This window comes from Acipenser ruthenus, chromosome 57, assembly GCF_902713425.1.
Source record: "Acipenser ruthenus chromosome 57, fAciRut3.2 maternal haplotype, whole genome shotgun sequence".
NCBI classification, from domain to species: domain Eukaryota; kingdom Metazoa; phylum Chordata; class Actinopteri; order Acipenseriformes; family Acipenseridae; genus Acipenser; species Acipenser ruthenus.
The window spans coordinates 4283219-4297333 of record NC_081245.1 but is presented as its reverse complement, the minus strand read 5'-3'; the positions used below and the strand labels follow the sequence as shown (position 1 = coordinate 4297333).

The 14115-nt window shown below is 40.9% G+C and overlaps 2 protein-coding genes across 2 annotated transcripts; one reads left to right on the top strand and one right to left on the bottom strand.

Moving 5' to 3' along the window:
• The first annotated feature begins 1637 nt into the window (after nt 1–1637).
• LOC117407646 (zinc finger protein 883-like) lies at nt 1638–8883 on the top strand. Its single transcript, XM_059017732.1, has 2 exons — nt 1638–1689; nt 5782–8883. The coding sequence occupies exon 2, from the start codon at nt 5836–5838 to the stop codon at nt 7471–7473; it is 1638 nt and encodes a 545-aa protein (XP_058873715.1). The 5' UTR covers nt 1638–1689; nt 5782–5835; the 3' UTR covers nt 7474–8883.
• A 1655-nt stretch (nt 8884–10538) lies between these two features.
• LOC131724839 (zinc finger protein 660-like) lies at nt 10539–13023 on the bottom strand. The gene is made up of 2 exons (XM_059017755.1): nt 12887–13023; nt 10539–12443 (listed from the first exon to the last, which is right to left on the bottom strand). Exon 2 carries the CDS (start codon nt 12388–12390, stop codon nt 10864–10866), a length of 1527 nt encoding a protein of 508 aa, XP_058873738.1. The 5' UTR covers nt 12391–12443; nt 12887–13023; the 3' UTR covers nt 10539–10863.
• Between the last annotated feature and the right edge of the window lie 1092 nt (nt 13024–14115).

Genomic DNA, 14115 nt, shown 5'->3' with positions numbered 1-14115 from the left:
TTTTAATCAGTAAGAAGGGTTTCTGTTAGTATGATTAGTAAGCTGTGTGTTAATTGTGTTCAGATGAACTTCATACACACACAGCATGCAAATATATACAATACAGCACTGTGCAAAAGCGCTGGCCAAAACATTAGGAACACCTGCCATACACACACAGCATGCAAATACACACAATACAGCACTGTGCAAAAGAGCTGGCCAAAACATTAGGAACACCTGCCATACACACACAGCCTACAAATACACACAATACAGCACTGTGCAAAAGCGCTGGCCAAAACATTAGGAACACCTGCCATACACACACAGCATGCAAATACACACAATACAGCACTGTGCAAAAGAGCTGGCCAAAACATTAGGAACACCTGTCATACACACACAGCATGCAAATACACACAATACAGCACTGTGCAAAAGAGCTGGCCAAAACATTAGGAACACCTGCCATACACACAGCATGAAAATACACACAATACAGCACTGTGCAAAAGAGCTGGCCAAAACATTAGGAACACCTGCCATACACACACAGCGTGCACATACACACAATACAGCACTGTGCAAAAGAGCTGGCCAAAACATTAGGAACACCTGCCATACACGCAATCCTGTTCTTGACGCTACAATATAATCCCTTCTTCTTGGTGTCTGTGTTAGTTTACTACATTCTGAAAAGAGTTTAGAATACAATAAAACCAGTAATTTAAGCAATGTTCTGCCTGCCTGGAACTAGAATGGGGAATGTAAACTAACTGGAAAGTCATCAAACTAGTTTCTGATGAACTAGTTCTGCACAGAAAACTGAACTCTGGTAGAATGTAGCAAACATTCATTCAGGAATAATATTGTAGTTTCTGTAGAAGCTCTTATCCAATTGTAGATTCAGTGGTTTCCCACGATTGATTAGACTGAACAAAAATACTGTTAAACTGAAGTTTAGTGGAACAATGTATTAAACACGCAGCCATGCAATCGTATTGACTGTGAAACTGCACACAGGTGTGTTACTCCGGCGCTGTGTCGTTTTCCTGCAGACAGTACTTGCGTGGAGGCCTGGCGCCATCTACTGGAAGACGTGAGAATAGCAGGGAGAGGTGTGTCATCCATTTCAATGGCAGAGAGATTATTAAATCTCCAAACGGTATCTGAAAAGTTAATACTATAATTTAAATGGTGTATTAACTCATGTGTTTGTATTATACTTGATAGTGATACAAGGTATTATTAGCCATTTGTAACTTCAATAATAATAATAATAATAATAATAATAATAATAACTTTATTAATGAACTGGCTATTCTATAAATTAACCAACATTTCCTTGTCATTTTATTAACTGACAAATCAGCTAGTAACTTTTATTCATTTTTGATATAATTAACACAACTATTATCTGTGTGCTTTTTTTAAATACATAAATTAATCTAATTTTTTTCATGCATCAACGATATCAGAGTATAAATATGCGCCGGTTTTCTTGATTATACGGTAAACTGCCACAGAGCTGATCCCCTATTGGTTAGCAGAGCCCCAGCGCGTCCAATCAGTGGAGGACTCCTCGTTCCAGAATGACCGCGCAGCCAATGGCAGGCGAGAGAGGGGGCGGGTTTTGTTTTCGCTTCGGTCTCTCACGATATTTTTCCCTGAAGGAGAGAGAGGAGGCTGGAGAGGCTGAATTAACGAGTAAGATTTTAAATATAAATTCATTGTATTCCATTTGTTAACCGGTACAGACAGTTGATTAGTTTTGCTGAAAACAATTTGCTTCATGTGAAAATATTTTAAGAGGGTCATTTTTTTCCGTGTACGAAAGTAATAATTGTATCTCACACACACACAGGCCCACTTAGAGGGGAGTCCGGGGACATCTCCGCGCCGCGCTGCTCCTCGAAAAACTAAAAAAACAAAACTTAAAAAATCAATTCCGGTCAATTAATATCAAACATTTAAACATTTTTAAAAACGCGTAACCGCTCGAGCCCTCCGCGCTGCGCGGGAGCGTTTGCGTTCGCGCGCGCCGCCGCCACGTAAACAAACAAGCCGTCCTTGTTGTTTCCGGTGTGAGGCTGCGCTCCGCTCCGCTGCAGACTCGACAGTCCTGAACACTGAACCGATGCGCTTCTGTGCGAGGCTAATGTACGCGCTGTGCAAATACCAGCCATGCATTAGAAACATACAGAGAGAAACGCTGCCTGTGTGTTTATGACTCGCACTGTCAGTGCACGCCTCAGTCCTGCTCTAGGAAAGCATTTCCCACTAGTTTTTATTTGAAGTATGGATTTGTTGAATAAGTTGCTCTGTCAGTTTTCATGTTATTTCTCAGCTCTGTACTGTAGTGAAGCTCGGACCCTGGAAAGGAGGGGGAGCGCTGTGTATTATTGTGACTTATTTGGGTTGAATTGAAGCACGTCCTGTTTGTACTGAATAGGTATCCCAGCTACAGTACCGCTTAAAAGCGCTCGGTGAAGCTGCGTGATGACGTCATCACCAACGTGCTTTCACAGGTTAAGGGTTATACAATGCTTGAAAATGTAACGGTTAAAACTAAGTTTGCCTACATGAATACAAGTTGACTTGTTTATAACACTGTGTGTCTTGGACAAGGGATGGTTGTTTATGGAGAAAACATCCATGAATCAGGTTACATGCAGCTGATGCTTCTAGGTTATAAAAATCACACAATTGTCTCGTTTGCTTGTGCACGTGTTTGCAATAACACTGGTAAAGCACTTTTGGTCAAATAAGCTTCACAACCTGTTTTGTTTTTGTTTCCTGTTTATTCTTCAAAATTGATTTATTTAAATGAAAATTCCAAATCAGGTCTATTTACTCTTTGAAGCCAGTGGCTCCTCTGCCAAATCCAGTCTGGAGCCCCTTCAGGAGCAAGTTGGTTGCTATCATATTCAACTGCTTAAAATACAGCAACTTTCTCAGACTCTAAAGTGATACTAAAACAGTTACTTCATGTCTGTACTCACTTGTTTGTTGCCTCTTTCTGCTGAATGGTTAACCTATGGAGCTGATGACTGCGTTAATTCAGCATGTTTCTATTTGAGGTATTCTGCAGGTGTTGTGTATTGAATTGAGTCCAGTTGTAATATGGAAACAGCATGCTACAGCTCCCATGCTCAGTTTTAGTGGAGTCCTGATCTGACAGCACGCTGCAGCTCCCATGCTCAGTGTTAGTGAAGTCCTGATCTGACAGCATGCTGCAGCTCCCATGCTCAGTGTTAGTGAAGTCCTGATCTGACAGCACGCTGCAGCTCCCATGCTCAGTGTTAGTGGAGTCCAGATCTGACAGCATGCTGCAGCTCCCATGCTCAGTGTTAGTGGAGTCCAGATCTGACAGCATGCTGCAGCTCCCATGCTCAGTGTTAGTGGAGTCCAGATCTGACAGCATGCTGCAGCTCCCATGCTCAGTGTTAGTGAAGTCCTGATCTGACAGCATGCTGCAGCTCCCATGCTCAGTGTTAGTGGAGTCCTGATCTGACAGCATGCTGCAGCTCCCATGCTCAGTGTTAGTGGAGTCCAGATCTGACACCACGCTGCAGCTCCCATGCTCAGTGTTAGTGAAGTCCTGATCTGACAGCATGCTGCAGCTCCCATGCTCAGTGTTAGTGGAGTCCTGATCTGACAGCATGCTGCAGCTCCCATGCTCAGTGTTAGTGGAGTCCTGATCTGACAGCACGCTGCAGCTCCCATGCTCAGTGTTAGTGAAGTCCTGATCTGACAGCATGCTGCAGCTCCCATGCTCAGTGTTAGTGGAGTCCTGATCTGACAGCATGCTGCAGCTCCCATGCTCAGTGTTAGTGGAGTCCTGATCTGACAGCATGCTGCAGCTCCCATGCTCAGTGTTAGTGGAGTCCTGATCTGACAGCATGCTGCAGCTCCCATGCTCAGTGTTAGTGGAGTCCAGATCTGACAGCATGCTGCAGCTCCCATGCTCAGTGTTAGTGAAGTCCTGATCTGACAGCATGCTGCAGCTCCCATGCTCAGCGTTAGTGGAGTCCTGATCTGACAGCATGCTGCAGCTCCCATGCTCAGTGTTAGTGGAGTCCAGATCTGACACCACGCTGCAGCTCCCATGCTCAGTGTTAGTGAAGTCCTGATCTGACAGCATGCTGCAGCTCCCATGCTCAGTGTTAGTGGAGTCCTGATCTGACAGCATGCTGCAGCTCCCATGCTCAGTGTTAGTGGAGTCCTGATCTGACAGCACGCTGCAGCTCCCATGCTCAGTGTTAGTGAAGTCCTGATCTGACAGCATGCTGCAGCTCCCATGCTCAGTGTTAGTGGAGTCCTGATCTGACAGCATGCTGCAGCTCCCATGCTCAGTGTTAGTGAAGTCCTGATCTGACATTTGTCATATTTTCATTAGCACAATCTGAGAGCTGCATGTAGTGAATGTCAGTTATCTTTTACTGCAATCAGGTAAGTAGTTTTTTTTTCTCTTGAGGAACACTGAGCGGTCTCCATGTCCTGGTTTGAGTGCACTTCTCTGTGCTGTCCCCACATCTTCAGCAGTGGAGAACACTCTGTCAGCAGAGTCTGCTCTCTGGGATGCACACTAAGCAGTCTCCATGTCCTGGTTTGAGTGCACTTCTCTGTGCTGTCCCCACATCTTCAGCAGTGGAGAACACTCTGTCAGCAGAGTCTGCTCTCTGGGATGCACACTAAGCGGTCTCCATGTCCTGGTTTGAGTGCACTTCTCTGTGCTGTCCCCACATCTCCAGCAGTGGAGAACACTCTGTCAGCAGAGTCTGCTCTCTGGGATGCACACTAAGCGGTCTCCATGTCCTGGTTTGAGTGCACTTCTCTGTGCTGTCCCCACATCTCCAGCAGTGGAGAACACTCTGTCAGCAGAGTCTGCTCTCTGGGATGCACAGGTAACCCTTTGCTAGCGCGCTCACATGCTCCACATAGTTCTGAATGATTTTGTGTTTCTCGCGCAGGCTGTGCATATGGAGTTATCATACCTTCATGTGCTGACCGATCTGATGCTGTCATTTCAAATGGACTCTCAGATTGGTTGTGTTCCCTGAATGCTTGATTCAAGCCTCTTACACACAGTGTCACTCTTCTCAAGAGACCACACTGGATTTTCTAAACCGTCTGGAAGCAGGTTCGATTGCAGCATCGCCCTCCTTTATAAATGAATGAGATTGTCAGCATTAATGACCTCCGCTCAGCTGCTGGTTCAGAAGAATCTATCGTCTCGCGGCCCCACGTGTTGCTACAACTGTTTAAATAACGTACCTGTTAGTTTTCTTTTCATTGTTAACATCCTGACAGCGTTTTACACATGGAACTTTTAAAGTCTGTTTCAAAGCTCTTTTCAAAATGTCTGCTCTAGTGCACTGCTAGTTTAAGGGTTATTGTCAAACAGGAAACACAGCGATAACAATTCATGATGTGGTACGAAACAGAAATGCCAGATCACTTATGTTTTTTTTTTTAAATCGCTCTTCCTTCAGTGATTTAGAGAACAGCTCTCGAACCCCAGCGCACTAGAGCAGCCATTTTGAAAAGATGTGTGGTTTACTGAGTGGTTAAACGTGTGGGTGATTTTTATACATGTTTTGAATATTTCTCTGTTTAGAACTGTCTTTGTTTCTGTGATTTTGGTCCGTCTCTCCTTCCTTTATAGAAAATCTCCTTCATCTCACTCAGTACAGCACATTTGTGATCATGGTAATGAATGCAGTCTGGAGTTGGTAAGGCAAGTTCATAGAATTTAACAAAATTATTGTAACTGATTGCATTTTATATTATCTTTAGGAATTTGTTCAGAAGACAAAACTGGATTATCCTTGTGAAAGAGAAGATTCAGTGATGGAGCCTGTCCATATTAAAGAGGAGAGTCCTGCACTAGAATCAGTCCATATTAAAGAGGAGAGTCCTGCACTAGAATCAGTCCATATTAAAGAGGAGAGTCCTGCACTAGAATCAGTCCATATTAAACAGGAGAGTCCTGCACTAGAATCAGTCCATATTAAAGAGGAGAGTCCTGCACTAGAATCAGTCCATATTAAAGAGGAGAGTCCTGCACTAGAATCAGTCCATATTAAAGAGGAGAGTCCTGTACTAGAATCAGTCCATATTAAAGAGGGGAGTCCTGCACTAGAATCAGTCCATATTAAACAGGACAGTCCTGTACTAGAATCAGTCCATATTAAAGAGGACAATCCTGTCCTAGAATCAGTCCATATTAAAGAAGAGAGTCCTGTAATAGAATCAGTCCACATTAAAGAGGAGCTTCCTGAACTAGACCCTGTCCGTGTTGAAACAAGCAGCTTGCCGGACTCTCTGTCCTGTACAGAATGTGGAAAGAGTTTCAGACAGTTACAAAGTCTGAAACTTCACCAGCGAATTCACACAGGAGAGAAACAACATGTCTGTGCTGACTGTGGGAAGAGTTTTAGTCAGTCAAGCAACTTAAAAATCCACCAGCGCATCCACACTGGTGTGAAACCATATGTCTGTGGTGACTGTGGGAAGAGTTTCAGTCAGTTACACAACCTGAAACGTCACCAGCGAATCCACACTGGAGAGAAACCATATGATTGTGCTGACTGTGGGAGGAGTTTCAGATGTTCACAAAGCCTGAAATATCACCACCGAATCCACACTGGTGAGAAGCAACATGTCTGTGCTGACTGTGGGAAGAGTTTCAGATGTTTACAAACCCTGAAATATCACCAGGGAATCCACACTGGAGAGAAGCAACATGGCTGTGCTGACTGTGGGAGGAGTTTCAGATGTTCACAAAGCCTGAAATATCACCAGCGAATCCACACTGGAGAGAAGCAACATGTCTGTGCTGACTGTGGGAAGAGTTTCAGATGTTCACAAAGCCTGAAATATCACAAGCGAGTTCACACAGGAGAGAAACGATATGTCTGTGCTGATTGTGGGAAGAGCTTCAGCTGGTCAGACGCATTGAAAAGGCACCAGCGAATCCACACAGGAGAGAAACCATATCTCTGTGTTGACTGTGGGAAGAGTTTCAGTCAGTCAGGAACTTTGAAAGATCACCGGCAAATTCACACTGGAGAGAAACCACATGTCTGTGCTGACTGTGGGAAGAGTTTCAGACATTTACAAAACCTGAAACTTCACCAGCGAATCCACACTGGAGAGAAACCACATGTCTGTGCTGACTGTGGGAAGAGTTTCAGTCACTTACAACACCTGAAACTTCACCAGCGAATTCACACTGGAGAGAAACCATATGTCTGTGCTGACTGTGGGAAGAGCTTCAGCTGGTCAGATGCTTTGAAAAGACACCAGCGAATCCACACAGGAGAGAAACCACATGTCTGTGCTGACTGTGGGAAAAGTTTTAGTCAGTCAGGCCATTTGAAGAAACACCAGCGATTCCACACAGGAGAGAAACCTTATCACTGTACGCACTGTGGGAAGAGTTTTACTACTTCCTGTTCTCTTAAAAGACACAAATGCAAGTTGTGAAAGTTTAGTCAGAATGTGAGTGTGTATTCATTCACCCGCACTCAGAAATTCCAGTCTTTTTAAACAGCAGCTTAATATAAAAACTGTGAGAACTCTGGTGAATGTCTACAGATGATACAGATTTATCAATATTAAACACAGTGCTCTGAAGCCGTTACATTATAAAGTACATTCTTAGTTTGCAATCCGTCGAATTTACAGATGCCTCGGAGCGTTGTGTGATACGAGGTGAAGCCGAGTGCCTCCAACCCCTGAGAAGTCTGTATATTCAACGCATACGCTGTGGGAGAAATTCATAGTTGTAATTGAATGTACTTTATAAAATCACATTTCAAATCTTAAACTATGAGGCTTAAGATGCTGTGATGTTAATTAAGTGTGTCTTCCCCCAACCTTCTCCCATAACATTAGTACTTTGTATTTAATCATATCCTGATGTAACTATCACTATTTAATCATATCCTGATGTAACTATCACTATTATCTGCTGTATTATTGAATTGTGGTTTGTCACACTTGTACTTTGCTTGAACAAAAGTTATTATATTTCTTGCTCTTATTGTATTACTTGTATTGTAACACTTGAAATGTATTTGCTTATGATTGTAAGTCGCCCTGGATAAGAGCGTCTGCTAAGAAATAAATAAATAATTTGAGATCTGCTTCAAAGGACTGGATATTAATAACAGAGGGTCGTAAATATTTAAATTGGTTTCAGTTTAGATTGCCTGCCAGTGTGGTCTAAACAAACAGAGTTGAATCTTATCTGTTAATTAAGAAAGTCTGTCTGGAAGCCAGGATACAAAGAAGTGCGACACCTGGTGGATAGGAGGTGCCATGACTTCAACCCATTAAATGAATTGTTACCATGAAACATTGAATGTTTAAGTGACTAGAAATTCCTAATTTCCTTATTTTAAAAGTGAATTGAAAAACAAACCTTCACGAGGGTGTAATATTAACTTGTGTAACAATCTCAGGGTTTTAGATTTACTAATAAGTATCAGATTGAAACGTAACAGATAGTAATAACTTCACTGATTTAAATGGGTTTCAGAATCATTTTAACAACATTGTTTAAGGATGCTTTCCCAGTAACACTGAAATGTTTATTGTGTTTTAATGAAGTTTAAAGTGAAAATAATTCTTACATTATTTTACTTTAATTATTGTACTGTGTTTACCATGCTTGCAACAGTAATTTAGTTCAGAGAACGAAACTGGCATTTTTATCCTTCTAGGATCAGTATAACTAGCTAGCACAAAATGAAGTTTTTTTCTGTGAATGATATGAATCTTTGTCTCTCTCTCTGTATGGAGGAGGGTCACTACCTGTGTCAATGAAGCGTCATGTGTTAATGCTGGTACCATGATTATATTCTTACTTTTGTGAGTCTTAATAAACAATCATTTTTATGTGTTGTTTCTTTTTGCTTGTTTTGAGTACTAAAGTTAGCAGTTATGATTGGTTTGAGATCCTTAAACACACACACACACACACATATATGTCCTGCATAAGGTATGTAGGTGACTAGTTCAATGATGCTGACCTCATGATGCATTCATTAATTGATTTGTTTGCTTCATAAGAAACAATAATCTAAACGACGCCAATTTGAAACATGAATAAGTTACCAAAGTACTTGTTTGCTTCATATGAATCATTAAAAAGTGTTCTTTTTAATTAGGGGAAGCTTCAATGAGACACTGAAGGATCTGAATTGTAAACCACTGAGAATCACCTGAAGCCCCAATGAAGCATTGAAGCACTTGTTTGCTTCATATGAAGCACTGAAACATCCAGCCTATTGAATAGTGTGGAACACAGAACAATTTGAATGGGCTGAAGCCTTCGTTTACTCTGAAGCCCTCATAATGATTTCATAAGGCATCATTTCACTGCTGATTACACGCATACATCTAGTGCCCTAATATTGGAGTAAGGTTTTTTAAAATGTTTTTATTATTATGTTTTAATTTTAAATTCACTAACTACAAATCATTGTTCTAACAATGAAGTGGGTTGTGTGGATTTCTTCATATTACAAATAATCATGATTATGAAGAAGGGTTTAGAAGTGAAGGGTTTGAATAGTTCATAGCCTTAAAAAAACAAACAGACCATGATTATGACATAATTAAACAATATCGCAGGAAATAAGCATTAATACACAGTTTTGTTTCTCATATTTTATTACAAAAACTATCACAATTCACATTTAATGGAGAAAGTATATTTAAAATAATTAAACAGAACAATCAATTAAAAAAGAAGAATTAAACATTTGGCAAGAATAAGATAATATATTGAGACATTGAACGTTGATCCTCCATCGTATAAACGTACCTGCTGTATCCTAGGCGCATTTCCTAAAACAAACTGAATAATAGACTAAAAATCGGGTAGAAATCATAGAAACCGACATTCAGTAAAAAAAAAAAAGTCATTTTTTGGTAAAATTTAGAATAAACCTTAAATGCGAAACACTATTTATCCTGTCACGGCTTCAGAACAGTTTATTTTTTTTATTAAGCTGCTGTTTAACTTTTCATGTCATATTTTGGCTTTCCAATCTTGTTTTTTTTGCATGGGTGAAAATCGCACCCTGTGAAAAGACCCCAGGGAGTTTTAACCACGCATATGTATATTACAGGGCATCCGAGTTTAATGACAATTAACTTTTATTTCATGTGCCCATTTTCTCCTATTTTTTACACTAGGATCAAAATCTCTTCCTGCTCAGGTTCCCCCCCCCCCACTCTCCCTCTCCCTCTCCCTCTCCCTCTCCCTCTCCCTCTCCCTTCAAACATGCTTAAGACAACCACGTTCCATGTGTGACGCCTGCGTTCAGTTTGTAAACACCAAGTCAGTCTGCTGCTGTTCACCCCCTCCTTATAAAAGTACATTAACGTCAAAACAACCATCACTTCAATATAATTACAAATGATAACTGAGTTACAGCGTGAATACATAAACACACACATATATATATATATATATATATATATATATATATATATATATATATATATATATATATATATATATATATAAAGCATTTATTTTTACTGTAAAGGGTATGTATTGAAACGCTGATCAATGTAATGTAAAGCATCCAGAGGTGGTAAGTACCGAATGCAATAAAAGTATCAATTTTACGACTAAATACCAATTAAAAACGCACACATTTATTTTTGGTTTTACATTGTTCACTGTGAATAGCGAAAGGAAATCACTGCGTGACTTGTTTAGGACTCTTGTTTAGGATGTTAAAAATGGTTCAACTTGCTATTTGGTGATGTGTTGGTGTTTATCCAAATAATTGATTAATCGAAGCAAGAGTTGATAGATTAATCGATTACATTAATAATCATTTCATGAAGCTCTAGTCAGCAGAGATGTGGTTTCTCTCCAGTGTGAATTCGCTGGTGGTCTTTAAGATGTCCCAATGTCCTAAAACTCTTCCCACAGTCAGCACAGACATGTGGTTTCTCTCCTGTGTGAATTCGCTGGTGGTCTTTAAGATGTCCCAATGTCCTAAAACTCTTCCCACAGTCAGCACAGCCATGTGGTTTCTCTCCTGTGTGAATTCGCTGGTGCATTTTCAAATTGCTTAACAGGCTGAAACTCTTCCCACAGTCACAACACACATTTGGTTTCTCTCCAGTGTGAATTTGCTGGTGATCTTTAAGATTTGCTAAAGTCCCGAAACTCTTCCCACAGTCAGCACACACATTTGGTTTCTCTCCAGTGTGAATTCGTTGGTGTATTTTCAAATTGCCTGACTGACAGAAACTCTTCCCACAGTCAGCACAGACATGTGGTTTCTCTCCTCTGTGGATTCGCTGATGCATTTTTAAGTTGCTTGACTGGCTGAAACTTTTCCCACAGTCACAACAGACATATGGATTCTCTCCAGTGTGAATAAGCTGGTGGTCTTTCAGAGATCCTAATCTCCTGAAACTCTTCCCACAGTCAGCACACACATGTGGTTTCTCTCCAGTGTGAATTCGCTGGTGCATTTTCAAATTGCCTGACAGGCTGAAACTCTTCCCACAGTCAGCACAGACATGCGGTTTCTCTCCTGTGTGAATTAGTTGATGCATTTTCAAATGGCTTGACTGACTGAAACTCTTCCCACAGTCAGCACAAATGTGTCGTTTCTCTCCAGTGTGGATTCGCTGGTGAAGTTTCAGTTTTTTTAAGTGACTGAAACTCTTTCCACATTCTGTACAGGACAGAGAGTCCTGCAAGCCACTTGTTTTAAAATGGTTACCCTCCTCTTTAACATGGACAGGGTCTAGTTCAGGAAGCTCCTCTTTAATATGCACTGATTCTAGTACAGGACTCTCCTCTTTAATATGGACTGATTCTAGTACAGGACTCTCCTCTTTAACATGGACTGTTTCTAGTACAGGACTCTCCTCTTTAATATGGACTGATTCTAGTACAGGACTCTCCTCTTTAATATGGACTGTTTCTAGTACAGGACTCTCCTCTTTAATATGGACTGATTCTAGTGCAGGACTCTCCTCTTTAATATGGACTGATTCTAGTGCAGGACTCTCCTCTTTAATATGGACTGATTCTAGTACAGGACTCTCCTCTTTAATATGGACTGATTCTAGTGCAGGACTCTCCTCTTTAACATGGACTGTTTCTAGTACAGGACTCTCCTCTTTAATATGGACTGTTTCTAGTACAGGACTCTCCTCTTTAATATGGACTGATTCTAGTGCAGGACTCTCCTCTTTAATATGGACTGATTCTAGTACAGGACTCTCCTCTTTAACATGGACTGTTTCTAGTACAGGACTCTCCTCTTTAATATGGACTGATTCTAATACAGGACTCTCCTCTTTAATATGGACTGATTCCAGTACAGGACTCTCCTCTTTAATATGGACAGGCTCCATCGTTGAATCTTCTCTTTCACAAGGATCATCCAGTTTTGTCTTCTGAACTAACCCTAACAAAAAACAACATAAAATACAATCAGTTACAATCCCTTCTTAAATTCTATGAACTTGCCTTACCAACTCCAGACTCCATTCATTACCATGTTCACAAATGTGCTGTACTGAGTGAGATGAAGGAGATTTTCTATAACAAGGAGGAAGGAGAGACGGACCAAAAATCACAGAAACAAAGACAGTTCTAAACAGAGAAATATTCAAACATGTATAAAAAGCACCCACACAGTAACCACTCAAGCAGAAGAGCCTCAGGAATACTGCTTAGAAAATGACAGCATTTCTTTCACAGAAGACAAAGGTTATTGTTGAAAAGTTTGATAGCTTAGATCAGACTTGTGTTCAGTATTAAATAAACCGATACGACCAGAAACACACAATCAAACACAGAGCAGTGAAGCTGAATCAGGACTGAAGAGTAAAAGAATAAGAAACTCACTTCAGGGATTGTCAGCAGGATATCTGCAGCACGGCTCTGGCAGTCTTGTTTCTTCCCAGGTAAACAGGCACCTTAAAGCAACAGCAACAGTTCATTGATGTGGCCTCCTCTGCACCACATCAACACTGACTATTTCAACCCCTGGGTCTATATTAAGAGAGGAGAAAGCACACAAATCAAAGAATTGGATTATCGGACAACATTACAACAGCTTAAAAGGTACACAGGCAGTTAACTCCAGCGATCCTGAAGACTGACAACAGTGATTAGCTCCAAACCGCAGGTAACAATTTTACTTTTACCTTTTTGAAAAGATTACTTCTGGGCAGTAGTTAGCCTACTGGGTAATGATGATTGATATGTGTGTAACACAAAATAAGCCTAACCCTAAGCCTAACGCCACCTTAGTGTTTACGACTGTAAGTCGCCCTGGATAAGGGCTGAGGCTGTGTGGTTAAAGAAAGGGGCTTGTAACCAGGAGGTCCCTGGTTCAAATCCCACCTCAGCCACTGACTTATTGTGTGACCCTGAGCAAGTCACTTAACCTCCTTGTGCTCCGTCTTTCGGGTGAGACGTAATTGTAAGTGAATGCAGCTGATGCATAGTTCACACAACCTAGTCTCTGTAAGTCGCCTTGGATAAAGGTGTCAGCTAAATAACTAATAATAATAAGGGTGTCTGCTAAGAAATAAATAATAATAATAATAATAATAATAAGTTGATCATGTGCATTTTTTTCTTAAAAATGAGCCCTCCTCTCATGCACTGAAAAAACTTAGTTCTTGTGCCCATTCCAATTGAAAACCACATTGGCCCAAATTTAAGGTGACCTTTCACTTTTCGAAGATTTTTTTTTAGCTTGCTAATTTATGCAACAAAAGGGGGAGGCACTGTACAGTTTCCGAGACGCTTGTCAAAGTGTCGCGCTTTCGTTTGCATTCATTTTCCTTCATTCTGCTTTGAAATCACTGTCGTAAGAAACAAAGGAAATTTATAAATGAAAAATGCCCTCTGTGTCACCGTTAGTATTCTCGCTTCAGGGATGTTCAATGTCAGCCACGCATTAAATTAAGCTAAAAATGTACAAACTGACACAGAGCCCATACAAAAAGAAAATACTTTTTTTTAAAAATTCTTACATATAATTACAGTGTTTTTTTATACTGGAGCAATCTAGGTAAAGTACCTTGCTCAAGGGTACAGCAGCAGTGTCCCCCCCCACCTGGGAT